The sequence below is a fragment of the Heptranchias perlo genome, chromosome 24 (genome assembly GCF_035084215.1).
Source record: "Heptranchias perlo isolate sHepPer1 chromosome 24, sHepPer1.hap1, whole genome shotgun sequence".
Classification (NCBI taxonomy): domain Eukaryota; kingdom Metazoa; phylum Chordata; class Chondrichthyes; order Hexanchiformes; family Hexanchidae; genus Heptranchias; species Heptranchias perlo.
In genome coordinates this window covers 8,664,535-8,686,688 of record NC_090348.1, presented here as the reverse complement: position 1 = coordinate 8,686,688, position 22,154 = coordinate 8,664,535, and the positions used below count along the sequence as shown (strand labels likewise).

Below are 22,154 nucleotides of genomic sequence, written 5' to 3'. Positions count from 1 at the left end.
CAAGGGCAATTAGGGATGGGCAATAAATGATGGCCTCGCCAGCAACGCCCACATCCCATGAACGAATAAAAAAAACTTTCTCGATAATAGTAAGCGATCTTTCAACCATAAGATTAAGGGGCTGAATTTCCTCTACAGGTGCCCGGTGAGCACCTGTCATAATATGGAGCACCTAATGTTTCTGCTCTGGGTCATTTGCATGGCCCGGCACAAGTCTTCCCTCAACAAGCCTGAAGCTGGACTCCCGGCCACTGCCTAGTGCCTTTAGATCATCCGAGAAGGAGGAAAGGTTTTAAAAGGAAAGTTTCTACTTTGACCAACATCTTTGGCTTGCCTTCAGGATCCCACCGACCCTCCATTTTTTTAAATGTCCAACAATAATTAAAATCTGAAGGAATGAGACTCCACACTTGTTAAAGTTAATTTTCAGTGCCAGAAAGGTTGTTTGGCAGTAAATAAGACTTATCACACCATTAAAAGAGTACTTAGACTTGAAATGACTCGACGTAACTTTTTTTGGCGAGTTTAGACCGTACCTTTGAGGTAAGTACAGGAACTTCATGCCGTTCAATACATTTGAACGGGAGCCAGATGCCATTTTCGTGCAGCTTTTGGAGGAGCATCACATCTCAGCCAGCAACTTCTGGATTTCCGCGTTTAACTGTGCATGTGCGGTTGCCAGAAGTTACATGAATAACGGTGAGCACTGTTAGCCTCACCATTATTTTCACAGCCAAATCCAGCCCATTCTTTCCGATAAGTTAGATAAGTCACTCCTGTAAGCGGTCTGAGCATCTTATGTTCAGGAGTGTGCCTGTAGTCCTCACTATCTAACTATATGATAGTATAATCATGGAGGTGCATAACCTGGAGGTATAACAATAGGACCCCTTATGGTCTGCACTGGATATGCGTGTCATTTGCACGTGTATGTCTTCAATCTCTCCGAAGCCAGACTGAGCAAAGACTTGGTAGGTCAAGGCCAGATACAAATTGTTAAACTGATGTATTGCGCAGTAAGTGAACATAAAGAGCAACAGTTATGGTCAAATTCATTTAGTTCAATCAGTACATCTTAATTTGACTTCACATAATAGTACAAAATAATGAATATGCTACGTTTCCTCACACCAGTGGGGCATTTCATTTGATTTGAAATTACCTTAAACTACTCCCCTTCGTGAAAATCTTTTTGTAGCCTTTCCTGGGCTTGACTGTTGTGCATCATTCTGTTTTACAAAATGCAAGACTAACTGTATCTGTCTGTTTTTTTTAAAATCTCTTTCAGTTCACAGCCAAAAAGGATCAGAGACGTCCCAACACAATGGATGTGAGGCGTTTACCGATTGCCAATTCAAGCTAATGAATTGCTTATTATTTACAGTCAACATCAAAGTTTTACTCATTAGCATATTAACCACTGATCATCTCAGTGCCTTTTAAAAAAACTGGTGTTAATACATTACGCTTCAAAATATCTAAAAGTAACACTTTTTCCAAATCAGATCTGTGGAAAAATGGTCCAAATCATCATCAAATGTGATAGTTATTCACTTGTTAATCAGCTACATCCCAACAGGTTATTATTAACACCTCGTCACACTCCACTGCAAGGTAAGAGCTGGGCTTTCTCTTATGGTGCAATGGTGAAGGATTATTAAATCAACTTGCTCAGACTGGAAAATAATGATTCATGGTATAAACGTATGGATGCTGCCTGAGAGTGTAATTTTTTAGAGCAGGCATAATCTCCATAATCTTCTTGAGATTTCCATAATCTTCCTGGACAGGATTTTTAATTCACTCAGAGCAATTCAAAAGAATCAAACTAAGAAGAGGCATCAGTCTTCTCTAGCAAACCATTAAGGGTTAGAGGATCAAAGTTTTTAATGAGTTTTCTTGCACATATCTGTCTTCTGATGAACTCCCAAGCCTCTTTTATCTCAAACAACACTGATTTTTTCAGTCTTTCATCCTTAGGCCAGTATCAAAAAGGAAATAACACTGCCTTTAGAATTAGCAGGCTGTTATATCTCTTATATGTTGGATTTGATAGAGGAACACCCAAGGATTGTCATCATGAGCCCTTCTAGTGTGATATTCCGTGATAATTCTTTATTATCTGGGATATAACTTTAGTCCTGGACAGATAAGGTGATGAAGCATTTCTTCTTCCTTCAGGATTTTCAAGGGGAGGACTGATTACTGTGTTCACAATTCCAATGGGTTGAGGGGAATCCACCTTATCCTTAATGGATTAATGAAGACTACAATCCTTGAAAAACTTGAAGGTCATTATCATCAGCAAGGACTATGTAGTTAAGTCTTCCTAAAGTTCCCTATTTAGAATATATAAGAAGTTCAAAACAAGAAAAAAAAATCTCCTGTGTCCCATCAAATCCACTGCTTTCAAAGATTTTGCACAATCTGCCCTATTATGGACACTGCAACTAACTTAATCTCCTGAGGGAAAGTTCTGCATAATTTCTTCCCAACCACCAGAGCTATTGTGAAACAGCACTACAGAATAGTAATACAGCTGTACAAGTTCCAATATTCAACTCTGGTTGTTTGCTTTCCACAAATGACATTTCCAAAAGCACATGAACCATCCTGTCCCATAACATATTTGATCGTCCGGCCATATGTATCCCTATAGCCATCAATCCCCTTCCAAACTACATATTTATCCACTTCTCCTTAAAGTTATTATTTCACAGAGCATGATTGGCATTTGCTGAAACTCTGCTCCACTTTTCCACCTCAGAGGAAAAAAATTCATCCAATGTTAATTTTGAATTTGTGTCTTTCAGCTATCTGTTAATACCAAGTTAAATAGCATCCTTACTTCTACACTACTTATATCTTTCAGTATTTCTAAAACCTGGATTATGTCCTCTTTTAATTCTTTTTTTTTGCTAACTAAACAAGTGCAGTCCTCTGAGCATCAATCCATGTAAGGCATTTCATAAAAGCTTAAAAACTTCTCGTATGGTGTCTCTGCCAGTGATCCTTATGTTCAAATCCCTCCATGACCTCACCCCTCCGTATTTCTGTAACCTCCTCCAGCCCTACAACCCTCCAAGAACTCTGTCTTCCTCTAATTCTGGCCTCTTGCCCATCCCCCACTTCCTTCGCCCCACCATTGTTGGCCGTCCTTCAGTTGTCTAAGCCCCAAGTTCTGGAATTCCCTCCCCAAACCTCTTCGACTATCTACCTCTCTCTCCTCCTTTAAGACCCTCCTTAAAACCTATTGCTTTGACCAACCAATTGGTCACCTGTCCTAATGTCTCCTTCTTTGGCTCAGTGTCAGTTTTTGTCCGATTACGCTCCTGTGAAGTGCCTTGGGACGTTTTACTACGTTAAAGGCGCTATATAAATGTAAGTTGTTGTTGTTGATCACTTTGTTGTATTTCGCTCCAAGGTTTTCACTGTGCATTTAAATGAGATGATGTCTTCTTTATTATCAGAATATTTGCCTTCTGAATAGGCCTATCATTGGAAAGGAAAAGCGGGTGGGGTGCAAAACGAACAATTAACCCATTACTGCCTGTTTCCCGCCTAGTGGGAAACAACTAAAGTCATCCCCATGATCTTTATTCACTCTCAAGCTCCAAAATGAGCCATTCTGCCTCCAGACAAGGTAATTGATCCTCTTCAAGATCAATCACCTTAGTCTAGTAAAGGTTTGGAGGTCTTCAGAAGGCTCTTCCAGAATTTAAAAGACATGGGCAAATGGGGCTGAATCCCAACATAACTGGTTTCTGACCCAAATCCCAGCCCATCCTCCCCACCCGCCCCCCCCCCCCCACCCTCCACAGTATAAATAAACAATTCTAGCCTCTTCAGCCTCAGGAATTTCAAGGCCTCACTCTTCAAATTCACTTCAAAGGTTCAATTCCCACACTGTCATTTAGTTCTTTTCCTCTCTTTTGTGAAGACACAGGTGTTGAAGTGACCATGAGGTTCAACAGTCATGGACTCCGTAAGAGAAAGAATCTGAGCTTCAGTTTTCAAACTTCCCCTCACCTTGCTTCTCATGTGAAGGTCACACAGCTTCAGATTCCCTATTAGATCAACTCATTATTGAACAGGGAACATTAAATTTAACCTACACATGTCAACTAGTTGTTCAAATCTTGGAGCTAACAAGATCCCACCATCTGTAACTCTTCTCTGCTTACAATCCAACCAACTATTTCTGCATTAGCTGCTATGTGACCATTTGATATCCTTTGTGAGAAGCGATCCCAGTTATTGCTAAGGTTTAAAGGTATGTGACTTACAACATGACTTTAGATCTTCCTCCATGATGCTTCCCCTTTTTTCTGTTAATCCAGGTTGTCCTATCCTAATTGCACAAGGATGCTCTTTGTAAAACCTTGGGGGGAATTTTAACCCAACCCGCCCAGCAAGAATGGGATGGGGGTTGGGGGGGGGGGCCTTTAAAATAGAGCTTTCCGACTTATCACCTTGTTATTGCTGGAATCCCACTGGCCACCATTTTAACTGCTTGCTGAAGTTCAATAACTGAGGGACCCACCAGAAGCAGGCAGAAGCCTCATAACTTTATGCTAATCGGGGTTCCAATTACGTCAATGGGCTTTCAACTCGGGCCTGAAGTCACTACGACATTCCCACCAGGCTGAAGCAAGTCAGAAGCTGTTGGGAGGCTGCTTCCTTGGTCTGTTTCCAGCTATTGGATTTCTTTAGGTTCTCCAGACAGCTGCTATGGAATCTACAGCCGAGGATTCCCCTCCACTGTAGTGTCTTTCTTTTTCCTCAACCGAGGATTCCCCTCCACAGTGAGTGACAGGGCCCTCGACCATTTCCGTCCCATTTCACACACTTCTGCCCTCACCCCTTCCCCTCCCAGAACCATGATAGCGTCCCTCTTGTTCTCACCTTTCACCCCACCAGCCTCCACATTCAACGGACCATCCTCCACCATTTCCACCACCTCCAGCGCGATCCCACCACCAAACACATCTCCCCACCCCCACCCCACTTTCAGCATTCCTAAGGGATCGTTCTCTCCGCAACACCTTGGTCCATTCTTCAATCACTCCCAACACCCATTCGCCTTCCCAGGGCACCTTCCCGTGCAAGCGTAGGAGATACACTTCCTCCCTTCCCACGGTCCAGGCCTCCAACACTTCTTCCAGGTGAAACAGCGATTTACCTGTATTTCTCCCAACTTATTATACTGTATCGCTGCTCACGATGCGGTCCCATCTACATTGGGGAGACCAAACGCAGATTGGGTGATCGCTTTGCTGAACACCTCTGTTCAGTCCGCAAGCATGACCCTTACTTTTTTGGTTGCTTGCCACTTTAATTCTCCGCCCCGTTCCCACTCTGACCTCTCTGTCCTCAGCCTCCTACACTGTTCCAATGAAGTTCAATGCAAGTTAGAGGAACAGCACCTCATCTTTCGATTAGGCACTTTACAGCCTTCCGGCCTTGACATTGAGTTCAACAACTTTAGATCTTAACCACCGCTCCCATTTTCAGGACAGCGGGTGCTGGTAATGGTTCTGCTGTAACCATTCACACCTCCTCTGGACCCATCTTTTGTTTCTTGTCCCATTACCGCCCCCCTTTTGCCTTGCACCATCATCCCTTTTGCCATTTAATCATTCCTGCCCTTCACCCTATCACAGACCTTTCCCTTTGTTCCTTCCTCCCTCCCTCCGGCCTCCACCCCCCACCTTTTTTCCCAGGCTCTGTATTTGCTTAATAACTGTTAAATCTCTAACTTCTTCCAGTTCTGATGAAACGTTAACTCTGTTTCTCTCTCCACAGATGCTGCCTGACCGGCTGAGTGTTTCCAGCATTTTCTGTTTTTATTTCAGATTTCCAGCATCCGCAGTATTTTGCTTTTGCTATAGCATTTTGTATGTTTTCATTTGCTTTGTAGCCTGTGCAAGTTTCCTTTGGTGGTGAACAACTGTGAATGAAGGAGACCATCTCATACTCTGAGAATTCATTCCTAAACTAATCTCTCTACCGCCTTCATGACCATGGACATCCAACTTTTCATGTCCAAATCTTTAAGGTTTCTGATCCTTGGATTCATGCTCAAGTTATGAGGCTTATTTCTCCATCTGCTTCTTCATCCTTATTTGCTATCCTATCTTGTTCTAAGGGGTAGCAGATGTTTTGTGATTGGTCTGTTTCTTAGGTTGTATACCCTCAAATGATTGCTGCAGCAAATTCCTGCTTCACCTATGATTACATCACACGATCATATTCCAGTCTTCACTTCCATCTCATATTGGGCAGCCACGTCTGATTCGTACGAATTATAGGCAAGATGTTCCGTTGGACTTATGCCCATTGTCGGGCATAACTCCAGGAGGCTGGGTGAGAAACCACTCCTAGATTCGCTTCGCCAGCTCTCCACTCTCCCCTTAATTCCAGGATTTTCAGTCGGAAGTGACAGGAATATAGAATACATCTGCCCTAATATTGGTGGCCATATTCTAAATGGTCACACATGATGGACATACGTCATCTGGCATATTTTCCATCATTTGCACCTGACCAATGCTGGTGCATTCCTTGGCATCATTAAAATTTTAAAGGCCGCCAAAGCCTATGCAATTGACCACAGGGTAATTAGTTGCTTAGACTAAGGCTTTTTCCCCTTTATCCAATCAGTCCTGAGGCTGCCAGATGCACTGGATTGTGGCGAATGCCTGAGGCCTACCCTAGCCATCTTCCATTTGTTACCAGGTGCGCTGCCTGGTGGAGGTGCAAGCGCCCTGTCTAAAATATGCCTAATAGCCTGACCCTAGAAAATTGCCCCGTGGTTAAGAGTGGAGACGTAGAGCAGATGCCAAGGATGTCCTAGTGAGATTCCACCAGTATTACACCAAAGGCAAAAAACCTGTCCCACATGTCCAAACGAGATCAATCCAGGTAACCTGTCAAAATGGATGATGACATAACCCTTCACAGATTTCAGAATAGTACCAAAAGTTAAAATACTCTTTGAGAATAATCAAACCATTGCACTTAGAGGAAACAGTCCACTTATTCCTATAGTCCTGTGATACCCTATTAAAGGGCCAAGGTCAAATAATTTTATATATATTCTCAGTTCGTAGAATGTGCTGAAATATTTTGGGCCATCAAAACCATTCTGAAGCTGCTTAAGTGATTTATACTATACAAAACACTTCTGTTTTTCTCTTAATGGGATATTACCTTTTTAAAAGAAATCAGCAAGACAACTTTTTTGGTTTCTAAACCTATATGGTGAGATTATCAGGTCACATATTATGCTTAACTAATCTAGTTGCAGTTAAACATTTTGGTCCAAATGATTTAAAATTCTGTAGGCGATAGAATCTAGTGACCACATTTGAAAACTTCTAATTTGTAAGTAGGTGAGACAAGAATTAAGCCTAGAAATTCCCTACCTGAAGGGCAAAAAAAAATCAAATTGCACATTATGGTATAATCACTCCCTCATACATCATCATACTGATGAACAATGTTTAGAAGGGCTGACTGTGAGCGCCTTGAAGCATAGACATCTCTTAAATGTGGGGCTGGGAGACAATGCAGCCGTTATGGTTCAAGGCACTCTTGCCTAGGAAGGGGTTATGATCCCTGTGAGTCATAAAGGCCTAGGAAAGCATTAAAGAAAAGGCCATGTGTAATGATCCCTACGTAAACCACCCAACTTTAAAAAATTTTGTTGTTGAGATGCGGGTGATGCGGACAATGTTATTGCCCACCCCTCGTTGCCCTGAGAAGGTGCTGGTGAGCCACCTTCTTGAATAGTGATGGCTTGTATAACTGAGTGGCTTGCTAGGCCACTCGAGAGGGCATTAAGAGTCAACCACATAGATGGACTAGAATCACGGATAGGCCTGACCAAGTGGGGGTTTTTTTTGGGGGGGGGGGTGAGGGGACAGGGTCCTTTACCTGTAAGGCATTAGTCAACCAGTTGGGTTAACTTGCTTAATGTGCAGAGAAGAAACTCTCCAGGATTCCTACCTGTTCCTAAGCAGATTAGGACAGTGTCTCTTTAAGAGAAAGCCAGGTTCCAATGCACCCAATTCCGTTACAGAAACAAAGCAACACAAGGCTAGAGTCGATCTGTCAAAGCAAAGGTCCTGCGCTGTGGGTGAATTCTTGATTATTCTAGTTCTGATACTATTCCCAATCAAGAAACTCTTAATAACGTACATTTACTCACCGATAAATAATATGGGGAAAGTGATGAAGAGCAGGAAGACATGAGGAACTAAATTAAGAGCATCCACGAAACAGCCGTTGTTTAAAACGCCCCCGTCGACGTTGTAAGCTGTAGCGGTGTCATTCCCACAGAAAGACAGAGCCATGTCTTTCATCAGCTCTTTGGGAACTAAAAGGGGAAACCGTCCGTCAAACAATCGGCGATGCTCACACCATTCATTCCCCGTTAGTCCAGAAATTACAAGCCGGCAGAGCCCAGCTATTTATATAGAGATGGTCCAGATGACGTTCGGGGGAATCGGTCACACGTTGTCCCGCCCCCTCCTGGAGTGAATACACACACACTGAGCCTCTGCAAAAAGACTATTGCAAACCTACAAACTATTCGATAGCAATTACCTGCTTATAGGTTTGGTCGATCTTGATTATTTATTGATTTGAGAATAATTCTAGAAAACACGTTATAACTCCCACCTATTTATGATCTGATCCTTTAGGAAGTTTTATGCATCACTTTTGTTTTTCCCTTCATGGATTTAAATAGCTCAGTATGGAGCTTTATTTAGCTCATAAAAATAAACAAAGATCACTTTTCCGCGCAGTGTCTGTCGAAGGAAAAAGGATGCAGAATAATATTTGCAGTTCCCATCAGAAAACCAGAAGCTGACAGGTTGAGGAAATTGTATTTTCAAATTCTGGGTTTCATCGTTTATCTTTGGGGGGTGAGTTAGTTTAAGTCTTCATGATTTAGCATTTTACATAATCCTGCTGCTAATATAAATTAAAAGCAAAATACTGCAGATGCTGGAAATGTGAAATAAAAACAAAATGCTGGAAATACTCAGCAAGTCAGACAGCACTTGTGGAGAGAGAAACAGTGTTTCCAGCATTTTCTGTTTTTATTGCTAATATAAATTAATGTCTTCTAAAATTGCAAATAGATTTCTGTACAACTGCCTTTTGGTGTAGGTCCTTCCTTCACCGTTGCTTGCTGTGTTCTCAATGATAACAGTATGCATCTATTTATTGCAACTTACAGTTTATTGAACTTTCACCATTAAAATAATCATATTATTATGAAGGGTTTTGATAGAGTAAATCTTTCCACTGGCAGGAGGGTCGTTAACCAGAGCACACAGATTTAAGACAATTAGCAAGGGAACCAAGAGGGAGATGAGGAGAATATTTTTTACGCAGCGAGTTGTTATGATCTGTAATATACACTGCCTGATAGGGTGGTGGAAGCAGATTCAATAATAACTTTCAAAAGGGAATTGGATATATATTTGAAATGGAAAAAGTTGCAGGGCTATGGAGATAGAGTGATGGTGTGGGACTAATTGGATAGCTCTTTCAAGGAGCTGGCACAGGCATGATGGGCCGAAAGACCTCCTTCTGTGTTGTAAGATTCTATGATTCTATATTTGTGTAGATAAAAATTTACAAAACGTAATCATCAAAGGTTTCTTTTTATTAAATATCGAGCTATAACACATTAAAATCCTGCATCTATGCGTATCTATAACACATTGAAAAGTCTTATATCTGCATGCATTTTGTGTCATTTTTTTCCCATGAAAGATTCCTCTATCCACAGTTATAATAGAAACTGCCTATGTAAAATTGTCACGCTGTATTGATCCCCTCCTGCCACTGGTGGTGCTGCAGCCTCCCCGCAGGCGGGATGATACAACTACAGTGTGACAAGTTTACATAGACAGTTTCCATTAAAAACATAGACACGGGAATTTATAATGGAAATATAAAAATAACCAAAGAATGTATGACTTTAAAATAGAGACTGAAGTACAACTGTGTGCCTTGGCTCAGTTACCCAAACCTTCTAACCCCACTTCACCTGAAGTTTACACTTGGTCTTGAATTCCCAGTGGCTGTGTCACTAGAGATCAATGAGTAATATACTAAACATCTTACATCTGTGCACACTTCTTGTCTGCACAACTTTACTTTTTGTTGTCATGTCACACAATTTCTGTCAACTTTTTCCCGCAATAAATTCTTATGTACATATTTATAATGGGTTTTGCAATGTAAACTTGTGATTGCGCAATCTGGCCACCAGGTTCCTACAAATCATTCAAAATGCTTGATGAAAATTTTTTTTCCAACTGCCATTTTATTTCTCAGTAACTATAATTTCTGCTATCCAAAGTAAGAGTTTTATCATAATTTAAAAATTCAAAAAAATTACCTATTTGACAATAACCTGACAGTTGCAGGGCTATGGGGAAAGAGCAGGGTAATGGGACTAATTGGATAACTCTTTCAAAGAGCCGGCACAGGCAGATGGGCTGAATGGTCTCCATCTGTGCTGTATGATTCTATGAACATGATTAAATCTAATTGTTGTTTGTGTCTTTTAATACATTCATTAAAGCTTTTACTTGAAGACCTCGTCTCCCAAAAGCCGAGACTTGAGTTTACTATTTGTACCCAGATGTTGTGAGCAGAATTCAAATTGTGAAGTCTGAGCATGTTCAGTGTATCTAATTTCCCAGAATGCATCAGTAACATTCAGTAGCTGAAATGTCGGAATATTTTTCCATACAAAAATAAAAAAAGAACAGCAACAACAACTTGCACTTATATTAAGCCTTTAAGGTAGAAAGACATCAGAGGTGTAATCAGACAAAAATTGACTCCGACCCAAATGATTTATATTTATTTTGATACTCTCGCTGGCTTGTGCCCCAAGCTCTGTTAACTGATACATTGGATGGCTTCCTTCTATCTCCAGGACCAGGCACTGTGAGGCTACCTTCCCTGGCTGCATGATATGGATCTTCTTCCATCAGTTGTGGCCAGTTTTAACTTCACAAACTCATCGCAATGTTCCCTGAAGCAGCTGCTTGAGTGCCTCCAGTAAATCCCACTCCAACTATTCAATGTTGCATTGTTGAAAACCAATAATTGCACAGCTCTTAATAATTTTCCATTAACTCCTGGGACCAGCTGTTCCTCTTCTGGCTTATGGTGCTGAACATTAAGACTGAAGTGGCTTCTCAAGGATTTGAACACAGGTTGATGTCACAGGAAACAGACATTAGTAGTGAACGGTTGTTTTTCGGACTGGAGGGAGATGTACAGAGGTGTTCTCCAGGGGTCGATGCTGGGACCATTGCTTTTCTTGATATATCTCAATGACTTGGACTTGGGTATACAGGGCACAATTGCAAAATTTGCAGATGACACAAAACTTAGAAGTGTAGTAAACTGTGAGGAGAATAGTGATAGACTTCGAAAGGACATAGACAGGACGGTGGAATGGGCGGACACGTGGCAGATGAAATTTAATGCAGAAAAGAAGTGATACATTTTGGTAGGAAGAACACGGAGATGCAATATAAACTAAAGGGTACAATTCTAAAAGGGGTGCAGGAACAGAGAGATCTGGGGTAAAGGTGCACAAATCGTTGAAGGTGGCAGGGCAGGTTGAGAAAGCGGTTAAAAAAGCATACGGGATCCTGGGCTTTATAAATAGAGGCATAGAGTACAAAAGCAAGGAGGTTGTGATGAACCTTGAGAAAACACTGGTTTGGCCACAACTGGAGTATTGGCCCCGATATTAGCGGGGAGGTGGGATGGCAGCGGCGGGGGAGGGGGGGGGGCGATTGGGCACGTGGGGAACCCACCCAATAAAATCTGTCCATTCCCCACGCGATCGCGGGTAAATTGGAGCCACTTAACGTGGCTTCTGGGTTTGCCATTGGAAAACTGCGCAGCGGGCGGACTCCGCACCCACATCACAGGCTGTCAGCTGGAGGAGCTCTATTTAAAGGGGCAGTCCTCTAATGGCTGTTCCTAGAGCAAACACCCAAATAGCACAATGGAACAGCACAGGGGAAAGGCTGCTCCTAGATTTAGTGATGCCTCACTCCAGGTGCTACTGGATGGGGTGAGGAGGAGGAGGGATGTGTTCTGTCCGGCGGACGGGAGGAAATGGCCTGCCTCTGCCACCAGGAAGGCCTGACTCGAGGTGGCGGAGGAGGTCATCAGCAGCAGCAACATCTCTCCCACCTGGATCCAGTGCAGGAAGCGCTTCCATGACCTAACTAGGTCACCCAAAGTAAGTACACTTACTCATTCTCCTACATTCTGTCTTCCACATCCCTGCCCCCACCCCACAACTCCTTTTTTTAATTCGTTCATGGGATGTGGGCGTCGCTGGCGAAGCCGGCATTTATTGCCCATCCCTAATTGCCCTTGAGAAGGTGGTGGTGAGCCGCCTTCTTGAACCGCTGCAGTCTGTGTGGTTGTAAACAATTTTACAACACCAAGTTATAGTCCAGCAATTTTATTTTAAATTCACAAGCTTTCGGAGGCTTCCTCCTTCCTCAGGTAAATGTTCAGGAGCTCCTCGAAGCCTACGCATTTATACATATAGAACAATACATGGTGTTTACAGAATGCCCCTGCAACTGCCCGTTGCCAAGGCAATCACCGTGTTCAGACAGAGAGGTGTCACCTGCAGAACCCCCGAATACACATTCAACAAAAAAACAAACAGGAAAAAAAACAGAGAGAAGCAGAAACATCCGGAAGGCAGAGAAAGCCAGCAAATGAGCCATTATATTAAAAACAGATAACATTTGTTCGCTGGTGGGGTAACGTGTAGCGTGACATGAACCCAAGATCCCGGTTGAGGCCGTCCTCATGGGTGCGGAACTTGGCTATCAATTTCTGCTCGACGATTTTGCGTTGTCGTGTGTCTCGAAGGCCGCCTTGGAGTACGCTTACCCGAAGGTCGGTGGATGAATGTCCATGACTGCTGAAGTGTTCCCCGACTGGGAGGGAACCCTCCTGTTTGGCGATTGTTGCGCGGTGTCCGTTCATCCGTTGTCGCAGCGTCTGCATGGTCTCGCCAATGTACCATGCTCTGGGGCATCCTTTCCTGCAACGTATGAGGTAGACAACGTTGGCCGAGTCACAGGAGTATGAACCATGCACCTGGTGGGTGGTGTCCTCTCGTGTGATGGTGGTATCTGTGTCGATGATCTGGCATGTCTTGCAGTGGTTACCATGGCAGGGTTGTGTGGTGTCGTGGACGCTGTTCTCTTGAAAGCTAGGTAATTTGCTGCGAACGATGGTCTGTTTGAGGTTGGGTGGCTGTTTAAAGGCGAGTAGTGGAGGTGTGGGGATGGCCATAGCGAGGTGTTTGTCCTCATTGATGACATGTTGAAGGCTGCGGAGAACATGGCGTAGTTTCTCCGCTCCGGGGAAGTACTGGACGACGAAGGGTACTCTGTTGGTTGCGTCCCGTGTTAGTCTCCTGAGGAGGTCTATGCGATTTTTTGCTGTGGCCCGTCGGAACTGTCGATCGATGAGTCGAGCGTCATATCCCGTTCTTACTAGGGCGTCTTTCAGCGTCTGTAGGTGTCCATCGCGTTCCTCCTCGTCTGAGCAGACCCTGTGTATTCGCAGGGCCTGTCCATAGGGGATGGCCTCTTTGACGTGGTTAGGGTGGAAGCTGGAAAAGTGGAGCATCGTGAGGTTGTCCGTGGGCTTGCGGTAGAGTGAGGTGCTGAGGTGCCCGTCTTTGATGGAGATTCGTGTGTCCAAGAAAGAAACTGATTCTGATTCTGTGTGGTGACAGTTCCACCACCGTCTTTGATGGAGATTCGTGTGTCCAAGAAAGAAACTGATTCTGATTCTGTGTGGTGACAGTTCTCCCACAGTGCTGTCAGGAAGGGAGTTCCAGAATTTTGACCCAGCGACGATGAAGGAACGGCAATATATTTCCAAGTCAGGATGGTGTGTGACTTGGAGTGGAACGTGCAGGTGGTGTTGTTCCCATGTGCCTGCTGCTCTTGTCCTTCTAGGTGGTAGAGGTCGCGGGTTTGGGAGGTGCTGTCGAAGAAGCCTTGGCGAGTTGCTGCAGTGCATCCTGTGGATGGTACACACTGCAGCCACTGTGCGCTGGAGGTGAAGGGAGTGAATGTTTAGGGTGGCAGATGGGGTGCCAATCAAGCGGTCTGCTTTGTCCTGGATGGCACGAGCTTCTTGAGTGTTGTTGGAGCTGCACTCATCCAGGAAAATGGAGAGTATTCCATCACACTCCTGACTTGTGCCTTGCAGATGGTGGAAAGGCTTTGGGGAGTCAGGAGGTGGGTCACTCGCCGCAGAATACCCAGCCTCTGACCTGCTCTTGTAGCCACAGTATTTATATGGCTGGTCCAGTTAAGTTTCTGGTCAATGGTGACCCCCCCCCAAGGATGTTGATGGTGGGGGATTCGGCGATTGTAATGCCATTGAATGTCAAGGGGAGATGGTGAGACTCTCTCTTGTTGGAGATGGTCATTGCCTGGCACTTGTCTGCTGCGAATGTTACTTGCCACTTATCAGCCCAAGCCTGGATGTTGTCCAGGCCTTGCTGCATGTGGGCTCGGACGGCTTCATTGTCTGAGGGGTTGCGAATGGAACTGAACACTGTGCAATCATCAGCGAACATCCCCATTTCTGACCTTATGATGGAGGGAAGGTCATTGATGAAGCAGCTGAAGATGGTTGGGCCTAGGACACTGCCCTGAGAAACTCCTGCAGCAATGCCCTGGGGCTGAGATGATTGACTTCCAACAACCACTACCATCTTCCTTTGTGCTAGGTATGATTCCAGCCACTGGAGAGTTTTCCCCCTGATTCCCATCGACTTCAATTTTACTCGGGCTCCCTGGTGCCACACTCGGTCAAATGCTGCCTTGATGTCAAGGGCAGTCACTCTCACCTCACCTCTGGAATTCAGCTCTTTTGTCCATGTTTGGACCAAGGCTGTAATGAGGTCTGGAGCTGAGTGGTCCTGGCGGAACCCAAACTGAGCATTGGTGAGCAGGTTATTGGTGAGTAAGTGCCGCTTGATAGCACTGTCGAAGATACCTTCCATCACTTTGCTGATGATTGAGAGTGGACTGATGGGGCGGTAATTGGCCAGATTGGATTTGTCCTGCTTTTTGTGGACAGGACATACTTGGGCAATTTTCCACATTGTCGGGTAGATGCCAGTGTTTTAGCTGTACTGGAACAGTTTGGCTAGAGGCGCAGCTAGTTCTGGAGCACAAGACTTCAGCACCACAGCTGGGATGCTGTCGGGCCCCATAGCCTTTGCTGTATCCAGTGCATTCAGCCGTTTCTTGATATCACGTGGAGTGAATTGAATTGGCTGAAGACTGGATTCTGTGATGGTGGGGATATCGAGAGGAGGCTGAGATGGATCATCCACTCAGCACTTCTGGCTGAAGATGGTTGCAAACGCTTCAGCCTTGTCTTTCGCACTCACGTGCTGGACTCCGCCATCATTGAGGATGGGGATGTTTGCAGAGCCTCCTCCTCCCGTTACTTGTTTAATTGTCCACCACCATTCATGACTGGATGTGGCAGGACTGCAGAGCTTTGATCTGATCCGTTGGTTGTGGAATCGCTTAGCTCTGTCTATAGCATATTGCTTCCGCTGTTTAGCATGCATGTAGTCCTGAGTTGTAGCTTCACCAGGTTGGCACCTCATTTTTAGGTACGCCTGGTGCTGCTCCTGGCATGTTCTTCTACACTCCTCATTGAACCAGGGTTGATCCCCTGGCTTGTTGGTAATGGTAGAGTGAGGAATATGCCGGGCCATGAGGTTACAGATTGTGCTGGAATACAATTCTGCTGTTGCTGATGGCCCACAGCACCTCATGGATGCCCAGTTTTGAGCTGCTAGATCTGTTCTGAATCTATCCCATTTAGCACAGTGGTAGTGCCACACAACACGTTGGATGGTGTCCTCAATGCGAAGATGGGACTTCGTCTCCACGAGAACTGTGCGGTGGTCACTCCTACCAATACTGTCATGGACAGATGCATTTGCAACAGGTAGATTGGTGAGGACGCGGTCAAGTAAGTTTTTCCCTCGTGTTGGTTCGCTCACCACCTGCCGCAGGCCCAGTCTGGCAGCTATGTCCTTCAGGACTCGGCCAGCTCGGTCAGTAGTGGTGCTACCGAGCCACTCCTGGTGATGAACGTTGAAGTCCCCCACCCAGAGTACATTTTGTGCCCTTGCTACCCTGAGTGCTTCCTCCAAGTGGTGCTCAACATGGAGGAGGACTGATTCATCAGCTGAGGGAGGACGGGTAGGTGGTAATCAGCAGGAGGTTTCCTTGCCCATGTTTGACCTGATGCCATGAGATTTCATGGGGTCCAGAGTCAATGTTGAGGACTCCCAGGGCCACTCCCTCCTGACTGCATATCACTGTACCGCCACCTCTGGTGGGTCTGTCCTGCCGGTGGGACAGGACATACCCAAGGATGGTGATGGAAGAGTCTGGGGCGTTGGCTGAAAGGTATGTTTCTGTGAGTATGGCTATGTCAGGCTGTTGCTTGACTAGTCTGTGGGACAGCTCTCCCAATTTTGGCACAAGTCCCAGATGTTAGTGAGGAGGTCTTTGCAGGGTGAACTGGGCTTGTTTTGCCATTGTCGAGTCCGGTGCCTAGTGGTTCGATGCCGGGTGGTCCGTCCGGTTTTATTCTTATTATGACTTTTTTTAGCGAGATTTTACAACTGAGTGGCTTGCTCGGTCATTTCAGAGGGCAATTAAGAATCAACCACATTGCTGTGGGTCTGGAGTCACATATAGGCCAGACCGGGTAAGGACGGCAGGTTTCCTTCCCTAAAGGACATTAGTGCACTGCCAACACTGCTCTATCCCATCACTCCTCACACCCACTCAAAGCTCATTCTCAACTCACCTGCACTTCCTCACCACTTCCTCACCTCCCCATTACTCACCCCACCACTGCCACTCACCCCAATCCTCGTACAATGTCATGGCTGTCTCATACTCACCCTCTGATGCATCTCTTTCAGGGTCAGCCACACCCAAACCAATGCATTCATCGATTGGCCACATCACCATCACTCACTCACGTGTCTGTACTTTCTCCCCTTATAGGAGGAGAGCCCAGAATGTACGGGAGAGGGCGAGAACCGGAGGGGGGCTGCAACAGATCGTCATCCTCAAAGATGCTGAGCAGGAGGCGCTGGAGCTGAGACGCACCCTCGAGTACCAGTCCGTCAGGGACACCGAGACTAGCACCCGACAAACATCTGGTGACAGAACTTTAACATTCAGCACACACAATATGAATTGATGTTAACATACCTTGCCATCTTCAGCACCTCAACATCTGTGATGATGCTTAATGTTGCCTTCTGTTCTCTTCAGCGACTGCTGTGACGGTGAAGGGCGACACCTCAGAGGACCTGCCAGCCTGTGAGGGGGCACCGTCACATCTGAGCGAGCCATCCACCAGCGCAGATACACACACCTCGGTGGGTCCCCGTCCTCAGTTAGTTGGGGTCGCACATGGTGAGTTACCACACACGTGAGCACGAGCAGACACTGGTGGCAGGGGCAGATGTGGAGAGTCTGCGTCAGTGGGAGACTCCTCTCCAGGCTCTGCTCAGCTGGACACAGATGCTGAACCCTAGGGGCCATCCTTTAAAAGGAGAATGATCGAAGGGCAGCAGCACATTTGCGAGGTACTGGAACAGTTGCCACGCGCACTCTCCACAATCGCGCAGAGGATGTAGGAGTCCAACTCCTGCATGAGGGGAATGGTGGCACAGAAACGGGAGGGAATCTCTGAGATACTGTCACAAGGACGTGAGGGCATCTCTGAGATAGTGTCGCGGGTAAGTGCGGGAATGCGATGGAGGGAAGGCCAGCTTCCATGAAGCTTCAAGCACGTCTCACAAATGAGTCCATTCGGGCCCTGACAACGGCCCTTCAGACTCAGGGCGAACAAAATTCTGCCGCCTTAAACAGGCAGGCAGATACACTAACACCGGCCTTACAAGGCTTCACACATGTCCTCCAAACTGTCATGCAGCTGAATGGTAGGAGTGATGTGGGCCTGGCCCAGGAGAGGGATGATGGCGAAAGGGGACATGGAAATGGGGACACCGCTCAAAGCACCCCCGCGTCTCACCCCTTGTCCCCTATCAACCAGTACCTGCAATGCTGCCTCCTCTCCAGGTGGCCGAGTCTGCCCCTGCACAGGTGCAGGTGGAGCAGTCTTTGGAAGGGCCCTCATGGGCACTGAAACCCAGAGGGCATAAGCCCAAAGCAACTAGTTGGTCAGGGCATGAACAAGAGCAACCTGCCACTACCTCTGCTGCAGCCACAGGGGTGGCACCACGTAGAGTAGTCGGAAGTGAAAGGCGAAGATTTTGTAAGCACAAAGGGGATGCACAAGATTGTTTGACGGTTGGTCATGTTTTTTATTTATATTTGCTTTTTGTTAAACGCACATTAAATATTATAATTGTCACCACTACTGCCACGTCTTGGCCATGCTTGACTGGCTTCTGTAAGAAGGCCCTTTCATGAGGTTCACCATGAACGCCCACACTTGATGCCACCCATTGGGTCACTCTACAGTGGGCGTATGTGTAGTTGTAGGACTGTTTTGTGCAATGTGGTGGTGGGAGGGGCTGGTGTGGCCACTGTTCTATCCAGGTGGTGTGGACTGGACTCTTCACACTGTCTGATGTTAGGAGAACCGTTCACGTATCAGTGACTCGCTGGCCTCACGAGCAGCCAGGTGAGCTGCTATTCTGCCCATGGATTGCTCCTCCTCCTCCTCCTCCTTCTCCTCCTCCGATTCCTCCTCTTCCTCCTCCTCCTCCTCAATGTGGGTGGCAGATGTGGATGGGGCCTCCTCAAGCAGCACCCCTCTCTGATGTGCCATATTGTGCAGGGCACAACACACAACTATAATGCGTCCCACTCTGTCTGGCGCGTATTGAAACGCTCCCCCAGAACAATCAAGGCCCTGAAGCGCATCTTGAGCAGCCCTATCACATGCTCAATTGTAGACCTGGTAGCGATGTGGCTGTCGTTATATCGACGCTGTTGCTCGGTGGTGGGGTTCCTCAGAGGTGTCATGAGCCACGTGTGCAGGGGTCATCCCTTGGCCCAGAGGAGCCAGCCCTTAAGGGTGTTCGGTGCGTGGAAGAGGGGCAGGATGTTGGATTCCCGGAGGATGAAGGAATCATGACAGCTGCCAGGGAATCTGGCACAGGCATGAAGGAATCTCTTGCAGTGGTCACAAATGAGCTGAGTGTTGATGGAGTGATAACCCTTCCTGTTGATGAACTGTCCTGGCTCGTGTGGAGGTGCTCGTATTGCTATATGGGTGCAATCGATTACACCCTGCACTCGTGGGAAGACAGCCATAGCGTGGAATCCCACTGCCCTCTCCGTCTGGCTGAGGTTGTCCATGGGGAAGTTGACGTAGTGCGAGACCCCACGAAACAAGCCATCAGTGACCTGCCTCATGCGCTTGTGGGCAGACGATTGAGAGACCCCGGCGATGTCCCTGGCACCCTAGAAGGATCTGGAGGCGAAGAAGTTGAGGGCAGTGGTGACTTTGACAGTGACAGGTAAGAAGATGCTCCTCGGGCCAGCCGGAAGCAGCTCGGCATGAAGGAGGCTGCAGATGTCTGCGACTAGCTGACGACTAACTCTGAGCCTTCGTATGCACTGCTCCTCAGAGAGGTCCAGGAAGCTGAGCCTCAGTCTGTAGACCCTATTGCAAGGGTAGTGCCTTCTGCGACGTCACACTCGCTTTTGTTGCCCTCTGTGCTCTTGTGCAGGTGCCTGTGGCACAGCACTGTGTTGTGGAGCTCCACATGGCGGAGGTGGACGCCATGCCTAGCAAGGCTGGTGACGTTGCTTGTCCTCAGATGAAGCAGTGAATGCACCCATGGCGCCCCCCCATCCTGACGGTGTGAGTTTGAAGGGGTCCACAAAGTAGGTAAATATGTATGCACAGCAGAGTTTTGGGTGGAAAGTAAGAATTTTGAGTGAAAACACAAAGGTCTTGCAGCGAAAACTTTGTCTGAAGTGACAGAGTGCCCTGCTGCAATAAATGAGGTTTTCTCCCCATCTGTCAAATAATCATTTGCATCTCTCTCTGGCTGCTGGCACAGCTCTGACGATCCTTCAAAATTGCACCTCTGCCAAAATGTCGACTCAATCAAGTATTTCAAGTACTTTAACTTTCTGTCAAATACATAAATTATCCCACCCGAACGCGTCACCAGGGAACCCAGAAGTCAGCGGGTTGGAGCCGGGCTCCGAACCCGCTCCGGATTTCTGCGATTTTTGGAGCCCCCACCCCCCACCCCCCACCCCCCACCCCCCATCCCCAATGCACCCGCTCCGCCATCCGAAAATCGGCCCCATTGTGTCCAATTCTGGGCACCACACTTTAGGAAGGTTGTGAAGGCCTTAGAAAGGGAACAGAAGAAGTTTACAGAGATGAGGGACTTTAGTTACGTAGATAGACTGGAGAAGCTGGGGTTGTTCTTCTTGGAACAGAGAAGGTTGGGAGGAGATTTGATAGAGGTGTTCAAAATCATGTAGACAGGGTAGATAGAGAGAAATTGTTCCCATTGGCAGAAGGGTCAAGAACCAGCGGACATAGATTTAAGATGATTGGCCAAAGAACCAAAGGTGACAAGAGGAAAAACTTTTTTACACAGCGAGTGGTTGTGATCTGGAAAGCACTGCCCGAGGGGGCGGTGGAGGCAGATTCAACCATGGCCTTCAAAAGGGAATTGGATAAGCACTTGAAGGGAAAAAATTTGCAGGGCTACAGGGGGATAGGGTGGGGGAGTGGGATTAGCTGGATTGCTCTTGCAGAGAGCCGGCATGGACTCGATGGGCCAAATGGCCTCCTTCTGGGCTGCAACCATTCTATGATTCTATGATTCTAGGTCTGGTTCTAATATGCTACTGTAAAATCCACGATATCGGACAAAAAAACGCACCAAAACCAGGATGTTTTTTCTCTTGAGATACGGGCAATGCTGGATTTTTTTCCCTGAGGGCATTAAGAGTCAACCATGTACTGTGGGACTGCAGTCACTTGTAGGCCAGACACGGTAGGGGTGGCAGGTTCCTTTCTCTGAAGGATATTGCAGAACCAGTTGGATTTCTACAATTATCTGACAGCTTTCGTGATATTTTTTCATGGTGCCAGCTCAAAAAATGGATTAAAAAGCAAAATACCACAGATGCTGAAGATCTGAAACAAAAGCAGAAAATGCTGAGAAACACTCAGCAGGTCAGGTGGAGAGAACAGACAAGTTAACAGTTCAGATATGGAACCTTCGTCAAAACTGGAAGGTATTACAGAAGAACAGCATTTAAAAAGGAACAGCACAAGAGGGAGTGGGAGGGAATAAAATGGATGAACAGAATTCAAAAAGTGGACTGTCCAGTCAAGAAACAGATGGGGAGCCACCCTCCCTATAACAGATGTCAAAATAAACAGGTCTACTACCTCCGCTGTTGATCTTGTTTTAACATTTAATAGAATTCCCATGGCTTAGCTGTCAGCCTTGGTTGAGTGGTAGCTCTCTCGCCTTTGAATCAGAAGGTTATGAGTCCAAGTCCCATTCCAGAGACTTGAGCACAAAATCTAGGCTGATACTCCAGTGCAGTACTGAGGGAGTGCTGCACTGTTGGAGTTGTTGTCTTTTGGATGAGACATTACACCGAGGCCCCTTCTGCCCTCTCAGGTGGACGTCAGAAATCCCACGGCACAATTTCGAAGGGAGTTCTTCTGGTGTCTTGGCCAATATTTATCCCTCAACCAACATCATTTGGCCATTTATTTCATTGCTGTTTGTGGGGCCTTGCTGTGTGCAAATTGACTGCTGCATTACCTACAACACTGCCAACACTTCAAAAGTACTTCATTGGATGTAAAGTGTTTAGGGACGTCCTGAGGTCACAAAAGGCACTATATAGAGGCAAGTCTTTCTTTTCTTTATTGGCCACAGATCTACTGTTTTTTATAGACGCTAACCCAGACCGTTCCTTTTAAGGCAGTAATCCGTGTAGGAATCCATGTAATTTTAGCTGCTTGTAAATTCCTGAAGT

General features: G+C 46.2%; 1 protein-coding gene across 4 annotated transcripts in view; it reads right to left on the bottom strand.

Annotated features, from left to right (window-relative positions):
- LOC137341549 (ATP-binding cassette sub-family C member 9-like) overlaps positions 1-8,432 on the bottom strand; it is a 156,099-nt gene extending 147,667 nt beyond the window's left edge. For 3 of the 4 annotated variants that reach the window (XM_068004726.1, XM_068004723.1, XM_068004724.1), the window contains exon 1: positions 8,213-8,432. In XM_068004726.1, the coding sequence (XP_067860827.1) occupies positions 8,213-8,366 (154 nt within the window). In that variant the 5' untranslated portion in view covers positions 8,367-8,432. The remainder of the gene's footprint in view (positions 1-8,212) is intronic. The other variant, XM_068004725.1, reaches the window with a different exon arrangement.
- Positions 8,433-22,154: the final 13,722 nt, after the last annotated feature.